Source organism: Podarcis tiliguerta (assembly GCF_965153285.1).
Source record: "Podarcis tiliguerta genome assembly, chromosome: 12".
NCBI lineage: Eukaryota > Metazoa > Chordata > Lepidosauria > Squamata > Lacertidae > Podarcis > Podarcis tiliguerta.
The window spans coordinates 38,823,254-38,847,296 of NC_139545.1; the positions used below are offsets into that span (position 1 = coordinate 38,823,254).

At 42.8% G+C, this 24,043-nt stretch overlaps 1 protein-coding gene across 1 annotated transcript in view; it reads left to right on the forward strand.

Moving 5' to 3' along the window:
• Positions 1 to 24,043, forward strand: part of GPR158 (G protein-coupled receptor 158) — a 118,065-nt gene that overhangs the window by 14,949 nt on the left and 79,073 nt on the right. Inside the window, exon 2 of the mRNA XM_083406123.1 lies at positions 3,523 to 3,628. Within this exon, the coding sequence (XP_083262249.1) occupies positions 3,523 to 3,628 (106 nt within the window). The remainder of the gene's footprint in view (positions 1 to 3,522; positions 3,629 to 24,043) is intronic.

A 24,043-nucleotide genomic window follows, 5' to 3' on the forward strand; every position in this document is an offset into this window, starting at 1 on the left:
ATAGCTCAGCTGGTAGAGCCCCAGACTCTTAATGTCAGGGCCATGGGTTCAAGCCCCACGTTGGGCAAAAGATATGTGCATTGCAGAGGGTTGGACTGCATGACCCTTGTGGTCCCTTTCAACTCAGAATTCTACGATTCTGGGATCAATGTGCATAGCTGCAACATATCTGTTGATGGGCATTCAAACTACTAAGTTTGTAGTACTTCATGCTAGCAGTGTAATTAATAATAACAATGATGATGATAGATATTGGAGAGCTAGCTTTCTGTGGGCAAAATGTGCTATACGAATGTCAGATGGTCTTCAATTACCTTCGTTGGTTCGTTTTGAATACCGAATTCTGAAAAGCGCCACTGCCAGTCTCAGTGAATATCAGGCTGATCTAATGCTGCTGACAAGCCAAATTGTACTTATCGTGCATTTAACGTCTTATGTCCTGATCAAACATCTGGACAGCACAGTTAATACGGCGCCTGCTTAGTAGGTTAATAGATAATTCATTTTTAGGTTTTTAATTCTATTTGGTCATGGAGGTTTCAGGATAAGCTATGATGCATTATTATTATTATTTCTTCTCTCAAAAGTAAAAAAAGAATAACAGTGCAAGGTAAAAATCTCAATACAAACTCAAATAAACCCACCACTCATCCTGGGCAAACTGCATCCGCCACTAAATATTTTCCTATTTCACCTCCTTTGGCTACTTCTGCCCACAGTGTTTTACATCCAATATTCTCCTTCATGTACTAAAGTGCTACCCCTCTGTTTGTTTCTGATGCTCCTGTCTCTCTACCTTATTCCTGACCCTCCCTCTCTAATTTAAGCTCCTCTATTCCCACCTCCTTTAAATACACTGAAGGAAGTAATCTTCAAATACGTGAACAGGCTTTTTTTGCCGTGTACTGGCTTAAAACACAGTGAGGTTGTTCTTTTCTTTTGGCTGCGTTTCAAAACTGTGTTTGTACGTGGTTGTACAGATCAGCACGGTTTTCCGTGTATCTTAAGCTGCCTGCTGTATGTCCACACCAGGAAGCAGGGATGTATTCAGCCAATGAGCAGGTCTCGATTGGGATCAAAACTGGTTTGGTGCATCAGAATGCAGTATTTCACAAGAAACAACAGGGGGTGTATGGATTGTGGTTGTTGTCATGTGCACACGGCTTCCCAACCCAGTGGTGGGGAGAGCACTAGATGTAGAGTAAATGGGAGTGTGTAGACAGCCTTACTCTGCTGCTTCAGAAGCCTAGGGATTGATCAAATCAGCTTCATTTACAGGAGGATAGGAGAAATATGTTGACAGTAAGAGCAATTCGACAATGGAGTCAATTACCTAGAGCAGGGGTAGCCAACATGGTGCCGTCCAGTTGATGTTATACTATAGTTCCCATCAGCCTCAGCAAAGATGGCCAGTTGGAGAGCACCATGTTGGCTATCCCTGACTGGAGGTTTTCAGCCACCTGCCAGCAATGCTCTACTGATGGATTTCCAGCATTGAGCCCAGGGGGTTTACCTGGAGCAGCTGAAATTCTCCACACCTGTTCCTCAGATTTGCCATCATTTCTTGGCTCCTGGTCCTGTGCCTTCACAGTCGCAACTTGAACTACAGATATTACCAAACCTTTCTTACCATGAGAAGCCTCAAACCATTCTTGATATCTTTATTTATTAAATTTGTATATCACCCTTTACCCAAAGATCCCAGGTTCACAACAGAAAAAAATACAAAACCAGGACATAAAATATTTAATAAAACAAAAAACCCCCACTAATAACTCCTTCTTCCCCTTCATCTCAGGGCAGTTCACAAGAATATAAGAAATGAAATTCCACCTAACTGCATGAAAATGTCCCTGGTCTTCCCGACCTTAGAAATGTGTAATTTGTAAGTTATGTTATGTTTAAGCCCTGTAGTGTCCTCCATTTCTGGGCCAAAGAAATTCTCGTTGCAGCCAGCATCCATGTCAAAAGTTCCTTAGTTTGGTAAAATTGTTGTTGGATCATTCCACAAGTTCAAAAGGGCAGCCTGCGGGGAAGCTTGGATGGGGCATTTAACTTTTTAAAAATATTTCTCCGAAAACATTGGTCCGAAATTCAGATGCCAGAAGTACCTGAGTTGTATTCAAGGGCAGCCCTGTATTGAGCAGGGAGTTATGAAAGCATGAATCAGCATTGAAAAATCCTCTCTATTCAAGAAGGGATGAGTCTACACAATAAACACAGAAGATAAAAAGCACTTCTGGCCCCCACAGCAAACCTGTTTATTGAAAAGCAGGTCAAGCAGGACTCTTAGGCTCTGTACCTGTAGTTGGTTAAGTAATTCTAAGCCTTCCGATTCAATCAAGAACATTCTGCAAAGGGAGCCAATTCCAGAAATGGCTCATAAATCTAATTGACTAATATTGGATTGCATCCAGTGTTTGTCATACGCAGAGTAGGTAGGCCCACTGAAATCAATGGGCACGAGAAGTCCTGTGGATAGCTCAGTTGGTAAAGTGTGAGATTCGTAATCTCAGGGTTGTGGGATTGAGCCCAACATTGGGCAAAAGATTCCTACATTGCAGGGGGTTGTACTAGATCACGCCCCTTGGTTCCTTCCAACTCTACAGTTCTATGCTTCTATGACTAACCAAAGTCCATTGATTTCAATGGGTCTGTTCAGAGGAGATCTTAGCTGAATACAACTCCTATTAGAGTACTGTGAAAATTGTGAAATCTGCTTGATGCGATTCTTTATGTGATACTGGCAGCTATTGACAATGGCGGAAACAAAACGAATGGCTCTCTTCCAGCTTAACATCTCATGTCGAGCAACACACGAGCTGATGATGATTCAGAGAAGGCTTAAGAGTCGACTGGGAGCTTGTTGTGATGTTGTTTTCAGACTGTAATGGAGAGACTGAATAGGTTAGACTGGGCCAACATCTGTGGGATGGGTAGGAGTATACAAGCTTTTGAAATGAAGAACTGCACAAAACATAAAGCATTTGCAGCTATCCACTAATGTGTAACAGCCCACTAAAAAGGTATTCTTTTTACTCCTGGTACTAATAACCAGAGCAAATTTGGCACTCGTTATCAGAACCAACTTAGTGAGATGGTTGGGGTGTGTATGGATTTAACAGTGCTTAGCTGATTTTTTTTTAGGTGCTTTTTTGTTAATGTTAACATCTCTTTATAGAAATGCTATATTGATTTGTTAATCATATAATATGACCTATGCTGTAAATGTCTTGTTTAGCTTATTTTCTGGTTGCTGTTTTGTTACCATTGTTTTATAGATTGCAGTTGTTTTATTCATGCTTTGTTAATTATATGATATGATTTATGCTGTATTTATGATGTTCTGCTGTTATTTACTGTTTGTTAGTATCCTAGAAATACAGTACATCAAATCAAATAACCATAGCTTTTCATAAATGCAATTAAGATTCAGCACTATATTCCCACCATTTTTAATAGTGAAAGGAAATGTTGTGTTGAATCTATGTGAATTAATGGCATTTCTTATTCTTCTTCCAGGGGTGTTGTGAAAGTGGACATAAACTTACAAAAAGTGGACATTGACCAATGTTCAAATGAGGGCTGGTTTTCAGGAACTCACACATGCCACTTAAATAGCTCCGAGGTAAGGAAACGTACCTTAATCTCAATGAATGATGTGTTCTACCATGTTTCTCTTTGATTTCCACATTGCAAGTCTTAACCTTATTTTCCTGCTTTTTAAATGGGAATAAGCTTCCCACACAAGATGGACCGTACAAGCTTTCAATGGCAGCAAACTGTAGAACACGGTAACTTTGTGGTTGGCAACTGCTGTTCCTTCACCTAAGCCATAGAAGGCTCTTGTAATAAATGGGCTGAACTTTCTATTTTGCGCATATACCTAGTAATCACTTTTAAATGTATGGGCACAAATATATGTGCATGCACACCCACCCACATGATTCATGTACAGCCAGACTTGTGGCCCTTTATTTCAGTGCTAAACATACAAGGAAATGCACATAAAAAACCCCCAACAACATACGTAGGAAAATAATAGCTTGGCTTGAATGTAACGCTAAGCCAAACTACGACTTAGTGAGAACAAGCAAGTGCGCTGGTACACATTGGGAAAATTGTGGCTACTTGGCTCCTCACATACGCTTGCTGATGCTCTATGAGGAGCTAAGTCATGATTTGGCTTAGTGTTATGTGTGAACCCAGGCTTGTGTTGTTTTAAGCAAACCTCGTAATCGAGGTTTGTTCTTGGCTTACTGCTCGTGGTTTGTTAGGGGGAGACAAACCATGAGCTCAGATTTGCATGTAATGCTGAGACAAACCATGGTTTAGCTCCTGGTAGCAGTGCAGGAGCTAAACCATTCTTAAGGAAATCAGACCTGAGTGCTCACTGGAAAGACAGATCGTGAAGCTGAGGCTCCCAATACTTTGGCCACCTCATGAGAAGAGAAGACTCCCTGGAAAAGACCCTGATGTTGGGAAAGATGGGAGGGCACAAGGAGAAGGGGACGACAGAGGACAAGATGGTTGGATAGTGCGGGAGGCAGTGGAAGACAGGAGTGCCTGGCGTGCTCTGGTCCATGGGGTCACGAAGAGTCGGACATGACTAAACAACTAAACAACAACAACAACAAGCAGTGCATTTAATTGCATGATTATATACATATTTGATCAGAACTAAACCCTACATATTTGATCAGAACTAAAATCAATGAGATTTTCTCCCCTGGGGCCAACATGGTACCTCCAGATGTCGATGGATTGCAACCTCCATCATCCCTGACCATTTACTACCAGGAGTGGGCTGCTGGTAGATGTATTTAGACAACATCTGGGGTGGTACCTTGTTGACTGCTCCTGATCTACGGGATTCTATCCACGTGCCTGGGTTGGACCTTGAATGTAGTAGGCATGTATTTCAGTTACGACTTTGGATGCATGACTGGTTTTCAGAAGTATGCTTGTAGCTTGTGGCCTGATTCTGCTTACTTGGAAGTAGACATTGTGTTCAAGAGTACTCCCCTCCTAAGCAGGAGCGTAGTGTACTCAGTGGTATTCAGCCTATTTGGACTGGTAGGGCGGAAGACAGGGAGATCAACAGTAGGTGGTGCTAGAGCCAGTGACAGGCAGAGCCAACAAATTCTAGTGTTGTCCCCGTCCTCCTCCCTACCGGGTTCTGCAACGGCAACACTGAGAGTGACGAGGACGAAGCTGATAGACAGGGCTACCCCCTGAACTTGCTGTTAAGTAACAAGGCAGGAAAGTGAGGGCTGGCTAAGGGCAGACTGAGGGCCTCATTTGCCCAAATGGATGAACCTCCACTGGGAGTACCGTATTTTTCGCTCCATAAGATGCACTTTTTTCCTCCTAAAAAGTAAGGGGAAATGTCTGTGTGTCTTATGGAGCGAACGTGTGGTCAATCGCTGGCTCCCTTTCCAGCCCCGCCCCCTTGCCCAGGCCTCCATTGTTGAATGTTCTGTAGACGGAGACTGTTTGTTTCCCCAGCGACATGTGACTGGCTGATTAGATTATCTGTCTTGAAACTGTAGAAATGGTTTCCTTTCCTTTCTTAAAGAAGCGGCAGAACTGTGAGTTGAACCCCACAAAAACAGGATTTTCCCCCTTTGCAAAAGAAGCTGCACAACTTTGAGCTGATCCCCCCAAAAACGGGGCTTCCCCCCTTCCCTCCTCTAAAAACTAGGTGCGTCTTATGGTCAGGTGCGTCTTATGGAGCAAAAATACGGTATTTCAGCTGTAGAAAAGAAAGACCAGGAGGGAGGTGACCATAACATAGCAGAATGAAGAAAGAACAGCAAGGCAAAGTCTGTGGGGGAAGGTCCTTAGCTGGTCCTTAGCTCAGTGGCAGAGCATCTGCTTTGCACCAGAAGGTCTCAGGTTCGATCTCTAGCATCTCCAGGTAGGGCTGGGAGGGACCCTTCCTGAAATCCTGGAGAGATTCTCCCAGTGTAGTCAATCCCCATGCTATCAAGCCAACTCAGTATGGGAGCTTCCTATGCTCTTTGACCCTGATCAGTCACTTATCAACCATTTGTTGTAACTCTTTGCTTTTGACTAGCTGCACATGAAGTAGTTTGGGTTCACATAAGGATCAGCATCTTTCAGAGACTTCCAAGATCCTGCCTCCTATTTTGGTTTTAAGAAAAACAACAACTAAGCAAAAGCCTGTTACTTGTGAACGATCTGAACGCTATAAATAGCTGTAATTATCTTCCGCATACAGCCTGAGTGATGGAGAACATAAGAAACACAATTAATTATAGCAGAAACAAATCAACCCTCATATTTTTTTTATTTTTTTATTTGACAATACAGTAGTACCTCAGGTTACGTACGCTCCAGGTTACATACACGTCAGGTTACAGACCCCGCTAACCCAGAAATAGTGCTTCAGGTTAAGAACTTTGCTTCAGGATGAGAACAGAAATCTTGCTCTGGCGGCGTGGCGGCAGCAGGAGGCCCCATTAGCTAAAGTAGTGCTTCAGGTTAAGAACAGTTTCAGGACCTCCGGAATTTGGACCTCCGGAACGAATTAAGTACTTAACCTGAGGTACCACTGTACTGTCATCCTGGTCATGGCCACCAGAGACCCCGTTTGCCCTTCTCATCCTGCATATTTGTAAATATAGTGAATATTGCAAAAAAATAAAAAAAATCCATATGTCTCTAGTGATTTACACCTTCAAAAGAAATCAGAATCTAGGTGACATTGTCCGGTACTCAACTCAGTGGCCTTCCAGACCCAATACATTTTATAGTGGTCTCCTTAAATAACTTTTTTAGGGGGGTACGGGAAGCGTGCTTGGTATACAATTGAGGGGAGTCAGGCAGTTGGAGCTTGTGAGTCTTACTAAGTCCTTCCAAGCTTTCCCTCTGTACTTGGATTGTTGCCATTCCCAAGGGCATTCTCAATGGTGACAATATGATTATTATTTTTATTATTATTATTCATTTTTATTTATTATTAAATTAGTATACCTTCATCCAAATATCCCAGGGTGGTTCACGACATAAAAATACAAAATGGGAACACAAGATACACAATAAAACGAAAACAAACCAATAACCCCTCTCTCCCCACAAACACATTTAAATGACCATAGAATAGTCAATCCCTTTCACGAGCTGCAGAAAAGGGTTTCTTTTGAATTTCTCATTTCCCTAGAGTTGACCTCTGTCAGGGGATGCCTTTGCCAGGGGAAAAGATAAGAGGTGGCAAACTTTAAAAATGCGATGCCAAAATGAAATCCTGCTCTTGGAGCTGACATTTAGATTTGGGCCTGGAATTCCATTCGGGAGCATCTGAAGAGTGAATCTGCTGTTGGCTCTTAATTGTTTTGCGTGCAGAATAAATTCCAGTGCAGGTCTGCTGCTTGAGTTGTTTTTAGATCTCAGGAGCATGATGGAAAGCATGACAGGATGTAAGAAAGCAGGAGATCATGAATGATGCATAAGGATGTCTGCAGTTCCTGAGCATTTCACCCTTAAAACTAGAACTCAGCTTTGTTTATTTCTCCGGGCCAAGCTAGACTGCAGCTGCCTTTTTTTTTTAAAAAAGGTGCTTTTTTGCATAATTGAATGGTGTGACCAAGTGGATGTTGTAAAACAGATTAAAACACCTTTAATGAGGTAGGAAGGGATGCGGGTGGCGCTGTGGGTTAAACCACAGAGCCTAGGACTTGCCGATCAGAAGGTCAGTGGTTTGAATCCCCACGAAGGGGTGAGCTCCCGTTGCTCGGTCCCTGTTCCTGCCAACCTAGCAGTTCGAAAGCACACCACTACAAGTAGATAAATAGGTACCACTCCGGTGGGAAGGTAAACAGCGTTTCCGTGCGCTGCTCTGGTTCACCAGAAGCGGCTTAGTCATGCTGGCCACATGACCCGGAAGCTGTACGCCAGCTCCCTCGGCCAATAAAACCAGATGAGCGCCACAACCCCAGAGTTGGTCACAACTGGACCTAATGGTCAGGGGTCCCTTTACCGTTACTTTAATGAGGTAGGATCTATCTGAAGCATAGCAAAAGCTGGGACCCAGGTCACTTTGCAGTGCTGGGTGAGGGAACTTGGGGAGTAAGGATCAGTTTAACTTCTCTTGCTGCCAAACCAGGCATGGCACCACTCAAGCAATTTGCCATGGCATGAATGGTTTTCAAAGTAAATAGCAGCCACTTGGGGCTGGGGCTGTAGCCCTCCAGATGATGATAGACTACAGCCCTGCTGTCTGGAGCTGATGGGAGTTGGAGCCTAGCAGCCTCCAGGTAGAGGTGTGTGTGTGTGTGTCACAGGCTCCCTATTGCTTCCATTGGAAGAGGAGATCTAGGCAATCCCCTCTTACAGACTGGATTAACGATGAGAGGGGCTCGGAATTAAAAATAAAACAAAATATAGAATTCTTGCTTCATTGGCGAGGCTGAATCCAGAACATTTTCCACCGTCTCTCACCTTTTCTTCCGCCTTTATTTTAAGGTTGTGAGCTCAAAGTGTTTAGCACTCAAAGGGCCCACCTCCAGTAGAACCATAGAATCACAGAATTCTAGAGTTGGAAGGGACCCAAATGGTCATCTAGTTCAAACGCCAGCAATACAGGAATCTCAGCTAAAGCATCCATGACAGATGGCCATCCAACCTCTGCTTAAAAGCCTCCGAGGAAGGAGAGTCCTCCACCTCCAAAAGGAGTCCATTCCACTGTCAAACAACTCTGTCAAAAACCTTTTCCTGGTGTTTAGCTGGAATCTCCTTCCTTGTAACTTGAAGCCATTGGTTCAAGTCCCACCCTCCACAAGAGGAGAAAACAAGCTTGTTCCATCTTCCATATGACAGCCCTTGAGATGTCTGAAGATGGCTATCATATCTCCTCTCAGCCTCCTCTTTTCCAGTAGTTAAAATGCCATTATTATGATTATTTTGCTATTATGCTTTGTATTATGTTTTTATTATTATGCTGCGTAGACTATGTTGTACACCACCCTGGAGTCTTTGGATAAAGGGGGTATATAAATTGAATTAAGAACAACAACAACAAAGTAGTGCTTCCTCTCTTCCATTATGTAGGAACTGGGTTGCTGCAAATTCTAGTGGAACTCTCAATAGGAATGTTGCATTGGTACCTTAGGAATGGATGCTTCACCTGGAATTAGCCTTTAACCAGGTGTGAGGAACCTTTGGCCCTTCAGAAGCTGCTCAACTACAACTCCCATCATCCCTGACCAGTGGCCATGGTTGCTGGGGCTGATGAGTGTTGTAGTTCAGCAACATCTGGAAGGCTCTTAAATCAGCTTCCATTGACCTAGTGGTTCTCTCCACACGTTTTGGACTACAGTGACCTGGGGAGTGATGGGAATTGTAGTCCAAAGCATCTGGAGGGGCCCCAGGTTGGACAAGGCTCCTTTTAACTGCTTAACAGAAACTTGACATTTCTTAAGCCATGGCCAGCTACCAGCTTTCTAAAGTGAAAGGACACGAGTAAATAGGAAGAATGGCATGAAAAACGAACTGGAAACAGCAAGGATTTGACATTTAGTTTGCTTAATGAATGGTGGTGTAGCCAGTATTCTGCTCACATTTGGGACTGCCTTATGAAAGGCAGATCGAGGGCGCCAAGGGGCTAGGTTTCTATTTACACTCTTTACAGAAAGAGCAAAGCGAGAATAAGTAGGTCATGGTGACGGGAAGATTTTGTGTGTTGCAGCTCTGGAGAATGTACTGCACGCTGAAGAGAGAAGGGCAGCTCAACTGATAAAGAGGGATGGAGCATTTCACACAAGAAGAACAGTGTACATTAGGGCTTTTTTTTTTGCATTTAGAAGGAATTATTGCTTTAAAGGTACGGTAGAGATTTACCAAATGGTATGGAGGGATTAAGTTGAGACAAGTTATTTCTTGCAGAACATTTGAAGTTTGGCTCATCCACAGGAATGGATGAGCACTAGTGAGAGGACTCTTTAAAACCATGCACAATTCTCAGTCCAAGTGCCAAGCTAGACATGGAGCAATTCGCACAATTAGCAAGTGCGTGGATGATTTTTAAATATGCAAATAGCAAGCATGGGGGAATAATCTAAACTTGGACTTTGATGAGGTAGGGCAGAAAGGAGTGTTACGTCTTTTGCCCACCACACCTATTTGCACTGGAAGGCAAACTCCCATTTGCACCTATTTTCCAGCACTAATAGCAGATACAGTGTATGTGATCTGGATTGTGACCCCAGTGGGACCCCCATTAGGGGATTCTACTTGTTATTTGTGCCAGAAGGAAAGCTGCCATTGGTGCCAATGGGAGCTTTCCTTCCCATGCAAATAGCAGACACAAAGAACTGGGGTGGGGGACAAGGATACAGATCTGGATAGGGACCACAGTTGGGAGGCAAAGGGTTAAACCTCTGTATCTTCACCAGGTCCCTGATCCAAAGTGGGGGTACCTCAGCAGATTTACTTAAACACAAGCACGCATGAACCCATGAAATCACACACCCAGCAGTTGAGAACTGCATAAATGGTTTCATACCTGATATGGCCCTGAGAACTGGTGTACTGCAATGAATGGAGTGCTGGGCTCAGACCAGGGAGGTCTCTGCTCAAGTCCTAAATCTCCGTATAAACATTTCCTTATACTCATATTCATCTAATAGATTCAGCTTGCATTTAAAGGTGAATCTCAGTAACTGGCACTTTTGAAACAATACGCAAGCTGAAACACACCTGTCCTTCAAAATTCACGTCTCTGCATTTTGCAGTGCTGTTTTCCAGCCAAGTAATGGGTACAAAGTCATTGTTAGTGGCCCCCCTATGGTTTGAATGTGTGGCTTGTATCTACCATGAGCTGTGCATTAAGTATTGTAGGCCAAATTTTATGGAGCTTGCTTTCAGTTGAGGTCAGATGGGCTCCCTCATTGTCGAACTTCTAGCACCTACTCAAGACTTTTTTTTATTTTTTATTTTAGTTTTGTTATGATTTCAGTAGGGGCTTTAGCTGAATTCTGATTTTTATAGTTTAAATTAATTTTTATCTTCCTTGTTCTGAGCTTCTGTATGTCAGAGACCTTAAGCTTTATATAAATGATAATGATAGATTAGAAGGCAGCATGCAGGGGGCAACAGGAGACTGTAGGGGGAATAGCAAATTGGCAAAAAATAAAATAAAATGGCTCCCTTCCCTTAGTTTTGCTTGAGATAGCTGCTGGATTCAAAGCTCTTCTGTCAATGCACCAATTGGATTCCGCCTAACAATAGTATATTTATTCAATTTCTAACCCTCCTTTGTCTCCAAGGAGCTGCCCACAACAACCCTGTGAGATAGGTTAGGCTCTAAGGTAGTGACTGGCCCAAGGCTGCTCAGTGAGCTTCATGGCAGAATGGGAATTTAAACCCTGGTCTTCCAGGTCCTAGTCCAACACTCTAACCACTACACCACATGTCCAGCCCACTGTGTCCAATCCTAAAGAGCAGTTTGGATCTGTCCTTTTTAATTGTCTCATTGCACCATTTTGAATTGCGCATGGCTCTTTGTCTCAGGTTGTTGGCGAAGCAGCCCAGATGATAAACTATACTTAGCAAGTGTGATAGTGACTCATTAAAGTTTGAGTCTTAAGTTATTTGTGAGAAGACAAGAATGCAGGTGGAAAATATAGGTGTTGTGACTTGAAATAAATAAATAGAACTGCGCGCCACCTTCTGTTCTTTCTTAATTTGGGCAGTGAAATTCTGTATATTAAAAAGCCGTCACATTCCCTTTTTGCACACAAATGGATTAACATCTTCTACTATGGGCGAGTCTCAAGTTGAACAAAATGTATGATGTGGCAATACACCCTCTAAGGGCTAAGAAGAATTCATGCACCTGATGCCTACGTCATTATGAGTAATAGGATAGTAAGAAAAATGAGTTCTCTTAGGAAACCTGACAGCTTAAATTAGGTCCCAGGAGCGCAATATCCATCTTGAAATGCCACCAACCCTTGGGAAGCAGAAGAAATACAAAGGCTAGCCAAATGAATATTTTGTTGCTGTTGGCGTGTGTGTGTGTATTAATGCAATCCTTTTACTCTAACTTCTGATGGTGCTGACTTATTGCCAGTGTTTCATCTCAAACTGTAATATCAGAATCTTATGCTAGATGTCATTAAAGAGAGAGAGAGAAAAGAAAGAAAGAAAGTTGAGTCTCCTGGGAGATTCTCTGCAAGCGATATAGGGTTTGATCTCTAGCTATACTATCAAAATACTATTTTTTCCATACCACATGTCTTAAAAAGAAGAGTTGTAGTGGCATACAACCTGATCTTAGGATATGAATTGTGAGTACCACCTCTCTGTGGCAGAACTATTCTGCTTCTTGATACGGGGTGGGGGAAGAGCTTTAATTTAAGACATCAATATGCCACTTAACTATCCACATTTCTATGCAGCATTTCAATTTCAGTGTCTGTATATATTGGGCATGTAATTGCACACTGTGAAACGATGCTCCTGTTCTGTCCCTTTTCCTAAGCAGTCATACATCTGGCCAGCAATTCGCTTTACCCCCCCCCCCCAGAAGTGCTCCATGGAAATGATTTTAGGGTGTCTAGAGTAGGTCTGCATTAAGCCAATTTAGAAAAGGAAAGAAAAAGGAAGAGTTCAGTCTCCAGGAAAATTTCATCCATTCGTACAAACAGTAAAGGAAAGGAGGTAGTTGTATGTGTCTTTTGTAAGCTACATTAGATGTGCTAAAAAAGTAAATTCTAATCCAGTGGGAGGGGCAGCTTGTGTTGCTTAGCTTGAGTTCATGCAGATGACAAGGAAGGGGGAAGGTACGAAAGGGTAGTGGCGTAGCATAGGTTGTCAGCACCCGGGGCAAGGCAAGTAATTTGCGCCCCCTAACCCATGGATTTGCGCCCCCTAACCATAACCCCCAGATGTTGTGCCCGGTGCGGCCGGGCCCCCCTGCACCCCCTACGCTACACCACTGCGAAAGGGCGTGCTGAGAGAGAAAGATAGAGAGAAAGGGGGTTAGAGAGAATGAGCAAGGGGTGTGTGTCCTGTTTGATGTAATGTTCTTTCAGCCCTGGTGCTCATGAAGGTAGCTGTCTCCATGAGACAGACAAACAGACATTTGGAATTAAAAGGATGAGATCCAGGCTCGCTGATAGATGGTGCAGCTCCCACTAACAGTTCACATAGATTTGGAGGCTGGCAAACAGGAGGCTTGCTGATAGCTTTAGTAAAGCCGTTCAGAATTTGCAAACAATGAGTCGCTTTCTTTGATTGCCAGGTGGTAGTTAGGCGATGCTGGGGTAGAAATGGGACACACATTGTTCTATGCTAGTAGACACCTCACTTTGACGGAGGACGTTTCCTCTAGGTAGGATAGGAGCTTGGTGGATGCTACAGTCAGCTACACGTAGAATCAAAGATGGAATCATAGAATCACATGGCTTTTGCATGCAGAAGGTCCCATGTTCAGTTCCCAGCATCTCCAGGGGGACCTGGGAAAGATTCCCTGCCTGAAACCCTGGAGGGCCACTGCTGGTCAGTGTAGGAAATACTGGGTGGTCAGTGGTCTAACTTGGTGTAAGGCTTGCCCATGCCTCTCTACCTACCAAATACTCTCCACAGGGAGACTTATCAGGTTGAACTTGATGGCATTTTGGAACCGGCTGAAGATTTATTTATTTATTTTAAATTTGCCTGGGTAACTGTGTCACGTGCTGCCTCTGTATCCTTTCTGCTGAATGTGATGCTTGGCTTCTTAAAACTGCTCTTCCTTTTCACTCTCTTTGGCCCAGTTGTTGTTATCCTTCTGGTTTCATGTTTATGTGTCTGTCGTTCTGCTGTAAGCCACCCTGGGAGTTATGAAGAGCAGCATAAAAATATTTGCAATAAATCCTGGAAGAAGGGGCAGAGTGATGCACAATAGCACACTGTGATGGCACATATTTTGTGTCCTAATAACGGCTGTTGCTGACATGGCTTGTTCTTCGGACGTTAGTAGTCCCTTTAGAGTTCTGTAGTCTGTCCTCCAGAAGGAGACTTTCCGAGTGCTTAGGAAATGAGACAAAGATGTTAAAAAAAAGTAAACATAGAAAAACTGTCTGGAAGCAGTCGTTTTATTGTCTTGTCTTGATTGATCAATTGTTTTCCTTGTTTGTGTGTGGTTTTTAAAAAATGTAATATGCTGTTCGCTTGGGGACCCCTTGGAGTCGAGAAGAGGTATACAAATAAACTGTAATGATAAAACCCCCTCATTTTATAAATAACATTGCTGCAAAAGCCAGTGGGATGTGTTAGAGACACTTGTGAAAAATACTGTGGAAACGAGAGCCTTCCACCGTTAACATTCTCTGGGCTTGTTTGGGTTGCCATTTGGCGTTTGCAGGGCTGTTTGCCTAGAGCAGAGCGTGGGACCACTTTGCTTTATTGTCGCCTCCTGCTTCTAGGAGACAGCAGGGCAGGGGATGGGGGGGATTTGACTGGCCTGCCCCTTGCCTGAACAGCTTCCCTTCTCCTGCCTCACAGGTGGCACCAAACCCTATAAATTGCTGGCCCCCTCTCCTGGGTCAGCCTCTGCCCCCCCCCCCACCTCCACCACACACTTGCCAGAGCCCTGCCAGTCTCTGACATTAAGGGTGGGAGTTACTGAGAAACCAGAACCTCAAAGGTTCCTACCAAATTCTTCTTCAGGTGTTCAGGGCAAATTCACAGGGGATTTTGAGAAGGGGGAGTTTCTTTTTTTATTTTTTATTTTTTTATTAAAGTTTTTTATTTATACAACAAGAAAGACAAACAAACAAACACCGAACACAAATACCAAACCATACACTAATCACAAAAACAACCATAGACACACAATACTCCTAGCAGACAATAAAACATCTATTGGTCTTAACACTAAAGACCCGACCTCCCGTCCATTCCATACTTCAAATTCATATTACTTATTGCCCATACACATTTTTTCTTATAATTAAACTTATTCTCATTAAATCTAATTTCAATCAGGGAGAGTTTCAATCAGTCATCCCCATAAACCACTTTGAAGTTTTCCTTTCGTTCTTTCTTTTTCCAATCAAGCGGTATATATGCATTTTATGAAATAAAATTAAATAAGTAAAATGCTTTGGCTTCCTTGTGAAAATAAACACTTCACTATCTCAAGGCTCTAATTTCTAAAATGTTTCTCAGTGTCAATTCTCTCTCCCTGTGTGGGTTGCAACAATTTCATTTATCAAATGTATTTTTGTCTTGGCTTGTTTCGTTCTGGCTTTTTACACCAGGGTTGGCAAAACCAATAGGTTTTTCCTCGATAAATGTTCATTTGTTGAGAAAGCACCAGGTGCCTGGAGATGTGCGCAGTTTTAATGCAGTGAACAGGACTGTACTTGGCACTGAATGATGATGGCAATCCCATGATAGTCATTTAGTTTGTTATTTTTTTAAAAAAACAAACAAACTAAATGACTAAGTCCTTGACTGTCTCTTTAAAAACTTAAGAGAACTCCATTTTTAAAAAATAAAAAATAAAAAATTAGGTGCATTTTATCAATTGCTGAAAGCTTCCCAAATGAAGAAGATTTGCATTATTGTTCTTTATAGGAAAAGCCCATATCGGAGAGCAACTTGGCAGTGTTTAGGCCTTCCTCCAATAACAGTTATATATAAAGAAAGACAGAGGCTTGTCAAAGCTTTCAGTGAAAAGTGGAGCTTTGCAAAATACGTTTTTTAACATAAAGGAAAAGTGGGTTGCTTAGCTACAGCTCTTCAGCCGCCGCCACCACTCTTTAAAAATAATAAACAATTAACAATATGGCCTAGTTCATACTTTTCATAGCTCCAGTGCAACTGCTGAAAGGGAGCAGTATATGAAGCTACTCCTGGGCTTGCAACCCAATAAAGAGTGCATGGAGTCGCTAATGGGTGTTGTGAGAACTGGCATCTCCAGATGGACTATCCCCATGTTGATGCCAAATTAGCACAGTCACAAAGGTTGAACAGTGAGGGCCTAGGCTCCTGCACAAGGGACATTCATTGAATGTTGAATGTTGGAAGTTTCCGGACAGAGAAAAGAAAGTACTTGTTCACACGGTGCATAGTTAAAACATGGAATGTGCTCCTATAAGAAATAGCGATGGCCACCATTTTGGATGGCTTTAAAAGAGGATTAGACAGATTCATGGATCAAGATAGCTCAGTTGGTAGAGCATAATCTCAGGGCTGTGGGTTCAAGCCCCACATTTGGCCTTAGATAGTGGCAATATGGTTTTATATTCCCATTTTATCCTGTGAACCACCCTGAGACCTGCAGGTATAAAGGTAAAGGTAAAGGTACCCCCGCCCGTACGGGCCAGTCTTGCCAGACTCTAGGGTTGTGCGCTCATCTCACTCTATAGGCCGGGAGCCAGCGCTGTCCGCAGACACTTCCGGGTCTATACCTGCAGGTATAGGGTACTCTATAAATTCAATTAATAATAATAATAATAATAATAAATAATCAATCTTGGCAGAATTACAAAGTAACGTATGCCCACACAAGTCTTAAAAATTGGGATATTGTTTATTGCACACAGACACAACCAAAATTTGCACATTTTACATTTCAAAGGGGAATAGCTCAGCACCAATGCATATTCCTTAACATCGGTGAGGATAGTTCAGAGTTGAGCATCATCATTTCACACAAGTGGACTTTGGACTGTGCACACAAGGTACTTTAAAAGAGCAGAAGCAAAAAAGAGACTTCTCTAAGCAGAGCTGTAGCTAGGGGGGTGGGGGGCCTAGCCAGGTGTTTTGCTCCCAGTGAAGACTCCAGAAGGACGCCATTGAAGCTCTCAGCCTGTGTGTGGGTGTGCCAAACTGAGTCTTTGACCTGGGTGAAATAAAGCCTAATTCTGCCCCTGCCCCTACCACCTGAATTTCAAAAGTTGAGAAGGAGAAAGCAGGCCAGGAATAATAAATAATGGAGCAAATGCAATAGGATGTGCCTAGACTTTGCTTCATTTTTAGGTGGGGCTCCCAGAAGGTTTCCGTCCTTGTTATGCCCCTATCTCATCTCCCCTCCCCCCTCCCCAAGTCAGTTGGTATCAACTTCGATTTCATTGTAAAAACCAGCCCCTAAAATGGTTATTTATATATGAGTCGGCTCTCGTTTCTTTTCCATAAATACGTTTCTACCCTTAGGGGTTTTGCTTTGCAATTTCACCGGCGCTTGTCCGTGTGTATCCAGCCGGTTCCCTTTATGACATTTCTCTCCTGCTCACTTAGCCCCACGGAGGGGAAGCCGGGTTCTGTGTCAGAATGTGTGGCTGTCATCACGCCGAACCTCAAGGCCCTTGCTGGTGCCATCGTTAGAAGGCCCCCTTGGTAATTCTGTAATTTAAATTTTGGAGGAAGAGACAAATGGGATGTGCTCATCTTTCTCAACAATGGCTAATAGGCTTCCCATTCAGCAGATCAATCTTCCTTTATCACTTTCATTGATCCTGTCCTCCTGAGCTCTTTGTTCAATTTATTGTACTGTGCAAGCAGCACATTTTTATAAAGTGGCTTTATGGATGCGGTCCAGATAGTGGAGGTCAAATGAGTTTATGCAAAGGTATAGATTCTAACCTTTTGAAACACAGCTTTGTATAGTCTGAGGAAAAGAAAATACCTCTCTCTCTCTCTCTCTCTCTCAATATTAACTACAAAGAAAAAAATGTGTCCAATAATAAGATCCATCAATTCCCCTTATTTGTCAGAATTCCCACTGCTGCAAGTGCTTTACAATGTGTTCTTCTTCTTTCTTTTTAAATCCTCCCCTTGCTATATCAACCATATTTTCAGAATGTGCTATTATTTCCTTAGCATGTGGCATCTAGGTATTTCCATGGATCAGCCTCATCTGCTGGGAAAATTGAGAGCAGCACTTATATTTAAGTAATAAAATTAATTCAGGCTGCCAGGTTACACCGGCTCAGAAGATAATCTCGGAGCACCCAATTATGAATTATTTTTGAAGCTATGCAAATGGAAAAATGAGCAAGAGTAAACGGCTTTGAGCTTTCAAAGGAAGAGTTATATATATTTGAGTTATATATATTTCGTGAACTTGATTTTTCTGAATCCTGGTTCTTATGTAACCCAAATGGCCCCATCCGCACAGGAAAGGCAGATTTGGACCAGCTCAAGGAAATCCCAAGGTTGGCAGAAGTATTGGGAAGTATTCAGCTAAATTTCATTTGGGGTGGATCCATTGCAATGAATGAACACAACTAAAAACACAATCCTATACAGTGGTACCTCGGGTTACATTCACTTCAGGTTACATAAGGTTCAGGTTACATACGGTTCAGCTTACACACTCCACTAACCCAGAAATAGTGCTTCAGGTTAAGAACTTTGCTTCAGGATAAGAACAGAAATTGTGCTCCGGTGGTGCGGCGGCAGCAGGAGGCCCCATTAGCTAAAGTGGTGCTTCAGGTTAAGAACAGTTTCAGGTTAAGAACGGACCTCCGGAACGAATTAAGTACTTAACCCGAGGTACCACTGTACAATAAGCCTGCAGCTTACGCACATTGAACTTGTGTGCATTCAGCTTTATGTGCATGGCTGTATATATGTATGTGTGTGTAGAGAGAGAGAAATACCACCTAATTTTAAAAAGAAAAACACACTGGAGAGGGCGGAGGCTAAAAGACAGAGTGAATAAATTGTGTATGTGTGTGTGAGTGTGAGTGTGTGTGTGTGTGTGTGTGTGTAATGGAGAAGCTGGAACTCTTGCAGAGAAGCACTCCGTGCTTGGTTGTGGGTCCCACATGTGGGATAGAAGGCCAATACACAGCAGGAAGTGAAATTAAAGACCAAGCACTTTTCAGCTTGCCAGCTTATTGCTCATAACTGGATGGCCTTAAAGGGAGCGAGTGAGCTGTGCTAGCAGTTTTATGTGCTCATACAAAATTGTGGTTTGTACCAGGTGCAGTGCTGCTTTAGAACGGCAAAGTGGAAACTTCCTTGAAGTATAAGGGTCTCTAGGGTGTGCCCAATTACAAGCTCATCTCTCTGCTCTGTTTACTTGTATTTGCTTGCTTTCACTCTCCTCTTCCCCTCCTCTCTTGCTTCTCCTGGTGACTAGGCTTCTCTTTTCCCTTCTGCCTTCCACTCAGCTCTTTCTTGCTTCTTTGACAATATTCCCCATCCTTGGACCGTGTGTGCGCGCCTGCACTTGGCAGGTTTCTATCCATTGAGGAAGTGTCCTAACAAATCTGATTCACCGGTGAGGCAATCCACCTTGCTCAAGCATTTATTTATTTTTAATGTACCTTGGAGATTCTGGGTGGCTCCCTGATTTGATTTTCACTTAAGAGCAACTCTTCTTGATTTTGACCAGGGATGGGGAACCTTGGCCCGCCAGATGTTGTGGAACTACAGTTCCTATCATCCCCGACTGTTTGCTGATGAGTGCTCATGGGAGTTTTAGTCCATTGAACTAAAACTCCTTGGTTTAGACCCAATACTCCATCTCCCAATGACTTGGTTTCTCTTTCCCCCAAATTCCCATGCTTTATAAGTTATGTATTTTGCAAATTCTTACTTCCTATTCCTTCTTCCCCACCCCTCCTCTTCCTGTGTCTTATAGATATTTAGGTTGTAAAGTCTTCAAACTGAGGCTTGTCCCTTTTAAAGATTTGTGTGACGTGTGCGGTTTATTTTAGACTGCAATACCTATCCACACTTATCAGGAAGTATGCCCCATTTAACTCATGGGGAGTTAGCTTTCAGTAAGCATGCATAGGCTCAAATGGTTAAGCAATATTCTGTTGAATGACTTGAGTTATTGTCATCCTTCAGATGCTGCTAAACTACAGCTTCCATCATCTCTAGCCCCTGGCTGGGACTGATGGGAGTTGGAGCCCAACAAAACCTGGAGGCTCACAGGTTCCCCATCCTTGTTCTATGGAATAGCTAACTGTTTTGAATCATGCACAACTTCTTTTGTGTGTTGCATTTTATAGGTTGCACAGCTGGTTATGTACTTCTACAGAAACAAGGTAAATGGGAGATCGCTGCTAACACTTTCCCGCTCCAGTCCAATAATGTTCTTCTCCTACATGACTCTAAAGAAAAAGATACCATGGAACCTAATGCCTCTATTAAAATTAAGACAAATGACACAATTTTAATATGGGTATGAGGAGATGCATGACCTTCCTTGACTTTCCATTGGCCTTAAATCATCCATCTCTCCTGTACCATCCTCTTTGACAACTAATGGAAAAATTCAGAAATTGTATGTAATGGATGGCTTGTGGTCCTCTTTCTAGGGGTAGAAACAGGTGCAAACATTTGTCTAGGGGTTTAGTTTACTCCTGGAGATGACCTGAGTAAATGAAGCCAGATTCCCTTGGTGATGCTATTTCTCTGTAATCTCCAATTTATTCATTTATTTTAAAGCACCTAATAGGATGCAGATATGAGTCAGACCACTCAGGGCAGCTAACAAGATAGTGCATTAAATACAAATAGAACAATATCAACACAGTGAAATAAATAATCATAAAACAGACAGTAAAGGTGGCAATGATTCATAAATCGCCGGCCTTCAGTAACACTTAACTTCAGCACTCCATCATCTCCAAGGGGAGCACAGTGACAGTATACATGCTACATCATGGGTAGGCCACCAGAAATAGTATGGTGTGGTTGTTGGCTGGTAAGGAAGCCCAGAGTTGTGGGACCTCCATGGAGAATGGACTCTCCCTCCTGCTTGGCAATTGCGCTGTTCATAAAGATGGGCAAGCTTGAAGAGTCTCTGCTGTCAGTCTTAATGTGTGGACAGGTTGATGCAGGCAGTCCTCCAAATAACTTGGCCCCAAACAATTTAAGGTGTTAAAGGTTAAAACCAGCACTTTTTAATTGGGCTTGGAAATAGACAGCGGAGCTGCTACAACAATGGTATTGCATGCTCTCGCCACCTTGCTCCTATCAGTACTTGTGTAGGCATCTGGTTGGTCACTGTGAGAACAGGATGCTGGACTTGATTAGCCATTAGACTGATCTGGCAGGTTCAACTCAACATATAGAAAAGGGCCATAGCTCAGAGGTAGAACATATGATTTGCATGCAGGAGGTTCCAAGTTTAATCCCCAGCATCTCCAGTTAGGGCCGGGAAAAATTCCCTGACTGAAATCCTGGAAAGCTGCTGCCAGTCCGTGTTGAAAGCATTGAGCTAGATGGACCACCTGGTATGACTTCATAGAATGCTGCTAAAACCATCAACTTCCTTACCTGTAGCAAGTCTAAGCAGAAGAGCCATACTGAAAGTTTTTTTGGCTGTGATAGCTATATGAGCAATATAGTTGTAGACATCACCAACTGCAACACCCAAGGAGAAACGTTGCTATGTTTTATTGTAGAATATGTAAAGTGGTTTGGAGGGGAGATATAGACAATTGCAATGTGTTCTTTAGTCAACATAATCTTGAAACTCATTTGGTATATGGAAACAATCAATATTTGTTGTACTGACCAATGACAATACACAGATCCCTTGCCAACACCCATTCTTCAGTGAGTGTAAGGAATTATGGGATAGGAGGGCACCTGCATTACCCATTCATCACAATTGTTTGGAGATTTACCATCCTGACTGTAGACTTCTCTGAGTATCTCATACCTGGACTTCGATTCTAGAGACCTTCTGAGTTAGCCGAGTTAACAAGTTATTTGATCGAGACGGACTTCAGAACCATGAATTGTGGACAGCTCCCTGCTCCTTTTCCGCATTCTTTGACTTGGGCTTATGCAATTTCTAAGTGTCACTCCCCTCCCTTTCAAAGAGCTATTCCTTATGAACAGAGGTTTCATATATTTGTTTTAAATTACGCTGGAATTTTCAATGTAAATTATGCAGAAGAAAAGAGTTGCATGAGAATTGAATTATTCTTTCCCCCCTAAATGCCTGTTGCCTGCTTCACTTACTTCATATGCTTGCTGTCTTCATTCTCTATGCAGACAGTGCCTGGGACAATGCAATGCCACTTTAAAACCACTCTGCTCTTCAAAAGGAATATACAACAATAACAGCATCTTGCTCAACAGTTTCTATTGGAATCACATCTGCTTCCTTTAGCGGCAGCTGAACTTCCTGTTAAAGCTGTAGAGTCAACTTGTTCTGAGAGGAGAAGCAATATAGGATGCACAGATCTGGAGAATAAAATTAAGCAGCAATGAATGCAGTTAAGGATTGGGAAAAAATTCTAAATGGGGAGGAAGGGAAAAGAATGAAATGCAGGTGTGGACCCTGTAAAATAGCTTGAGTGAGGTTCTATCCACACAACTGCTTCCCCCCTCCCACTGTGAGCAAGTTGTGATTGCAGCCAACCTACATATTGTGTGTATATTGTTTTATGTATATATTGTTTATATGTTTGGAAGGTTTGGATAGGAATAGTCAAAATGTCTGCAGATGCCCCTTAATAATTAGTGGCAAAGCTGTCATGCTCCTTTTCTGTATAAAATTATACACAGTCTGGAAAAAGTGAGAGGAGGACAGTTGTCCTACCTCTTTCATAACACCAGAACTCTGGGACATCCAATTAAGCTTAACATTGGAATATTAAGAACAGAGAAAAGGAAATATTTATTCATGCAGAGCGTAGTTAAACTGTGCAGTTCATTCCCACAAGACACAGTGGTGCCCATGGCCCCCAACTTGGATGGCTTTAAAAGAGGTTTATGGAGGGATAAGGTCATCAGTGGCTCCTAACCTTGATGGCTATGCTTGACGTCCACTGCTGGAGGCACAATGTTTCTGAATCCCAGTTGCCAGAAACCACAGAAAAGAGAGACTGCAGTTGCACTCAGGTCCTGCTTGCTGGGCTTTCCATAGGCATATCATTGACGCAGGATGCTGCGTCCAACTCGGACCTAGGAGACCAGGGTTCGACCACGACCCCTCAGCCATGAAGTTCACTGGGTGGGCTCCGGCCAATTACTGCCTCTCAGTCTAGCCTACCTCACAGGGTTGTTGTAGATGAACTGGGGGTGTATTCCACCTTGAGCTCCTTGGAGAAAAAGGGGGGATATAAATGTGCAAGATTACAAGGATCATATTTCTGGGATCTTTCCAGTAAAACCAATTACCCTTTCCAATAAACAGAAATAAAGAGTGATTGATCATAAAATGTTGAGTCATTCTTGGAACACTTCCACCCCTCCCCTCAGTTTGGCTCATGATAACATAGCAATCTGAAAGGACGATTTCTCTTATCCAAATCTGAAGGGCAGTCATCCTACTAATGTTGTACATATAGATTATTTATAAAACGTTTTAGCCTTTCAGACTCTATGGCTAGAAACAGCCCAGCAGGCATTTATCCCAACCCCTCATGCCGAGGCAGCCTCAGACCAATGCAACTCTACTATCAAATTCACCTCAGTTCTTCTGCACCGCAAACAGCAGAGTCTGGGATTACTTAAGGATTTCGGTGAGGTGGCCAAGGAGCTTTCCTTGAATGAGATTTGCCTTAGCTCTTTCCTCAACTCAGAGCAAGTTCCCGCAAAATGTTTCAATTCATTTGCAATGATCTGTCTAGCACGGCAATTTATGCTCCTGTTTGTGCCCCGAAAAGGCTACAGGATTTTGCAATTTGGTGGCTGTGTTTCGAGTTAATTCTTGTGTTTCTCACTGTACAATGACTGTTTCTAGTCCTGTTGATTTAGATAGGATTGCCTTCTTCCCATCTCCTTATCCACCCACATCTAACCCTTGCAGGGCCTCATACAATGCAGCCATCCCATCCTGAGTCGCTGCACTCATGCAACATGATGTCTTTGGGTGTTGCACTAGTACAGCAACCCTTGTGGCCCATCATACCCAGGTTTTTGCCTTGTGCAGCAGACCATAGTTCTCTCTGTATCCATGGCAACACATCACCCTTAATGAGCTATAGCTATGAACAAGGGGGAAAAAACCTCATTTCTACCCAAAGAATGTGGCATGTTTCCCATGAAAATGATTCAATTATATACCAGGAATGTGATAATTACTATTTTTAGCCTGTTTCTGTCTAAA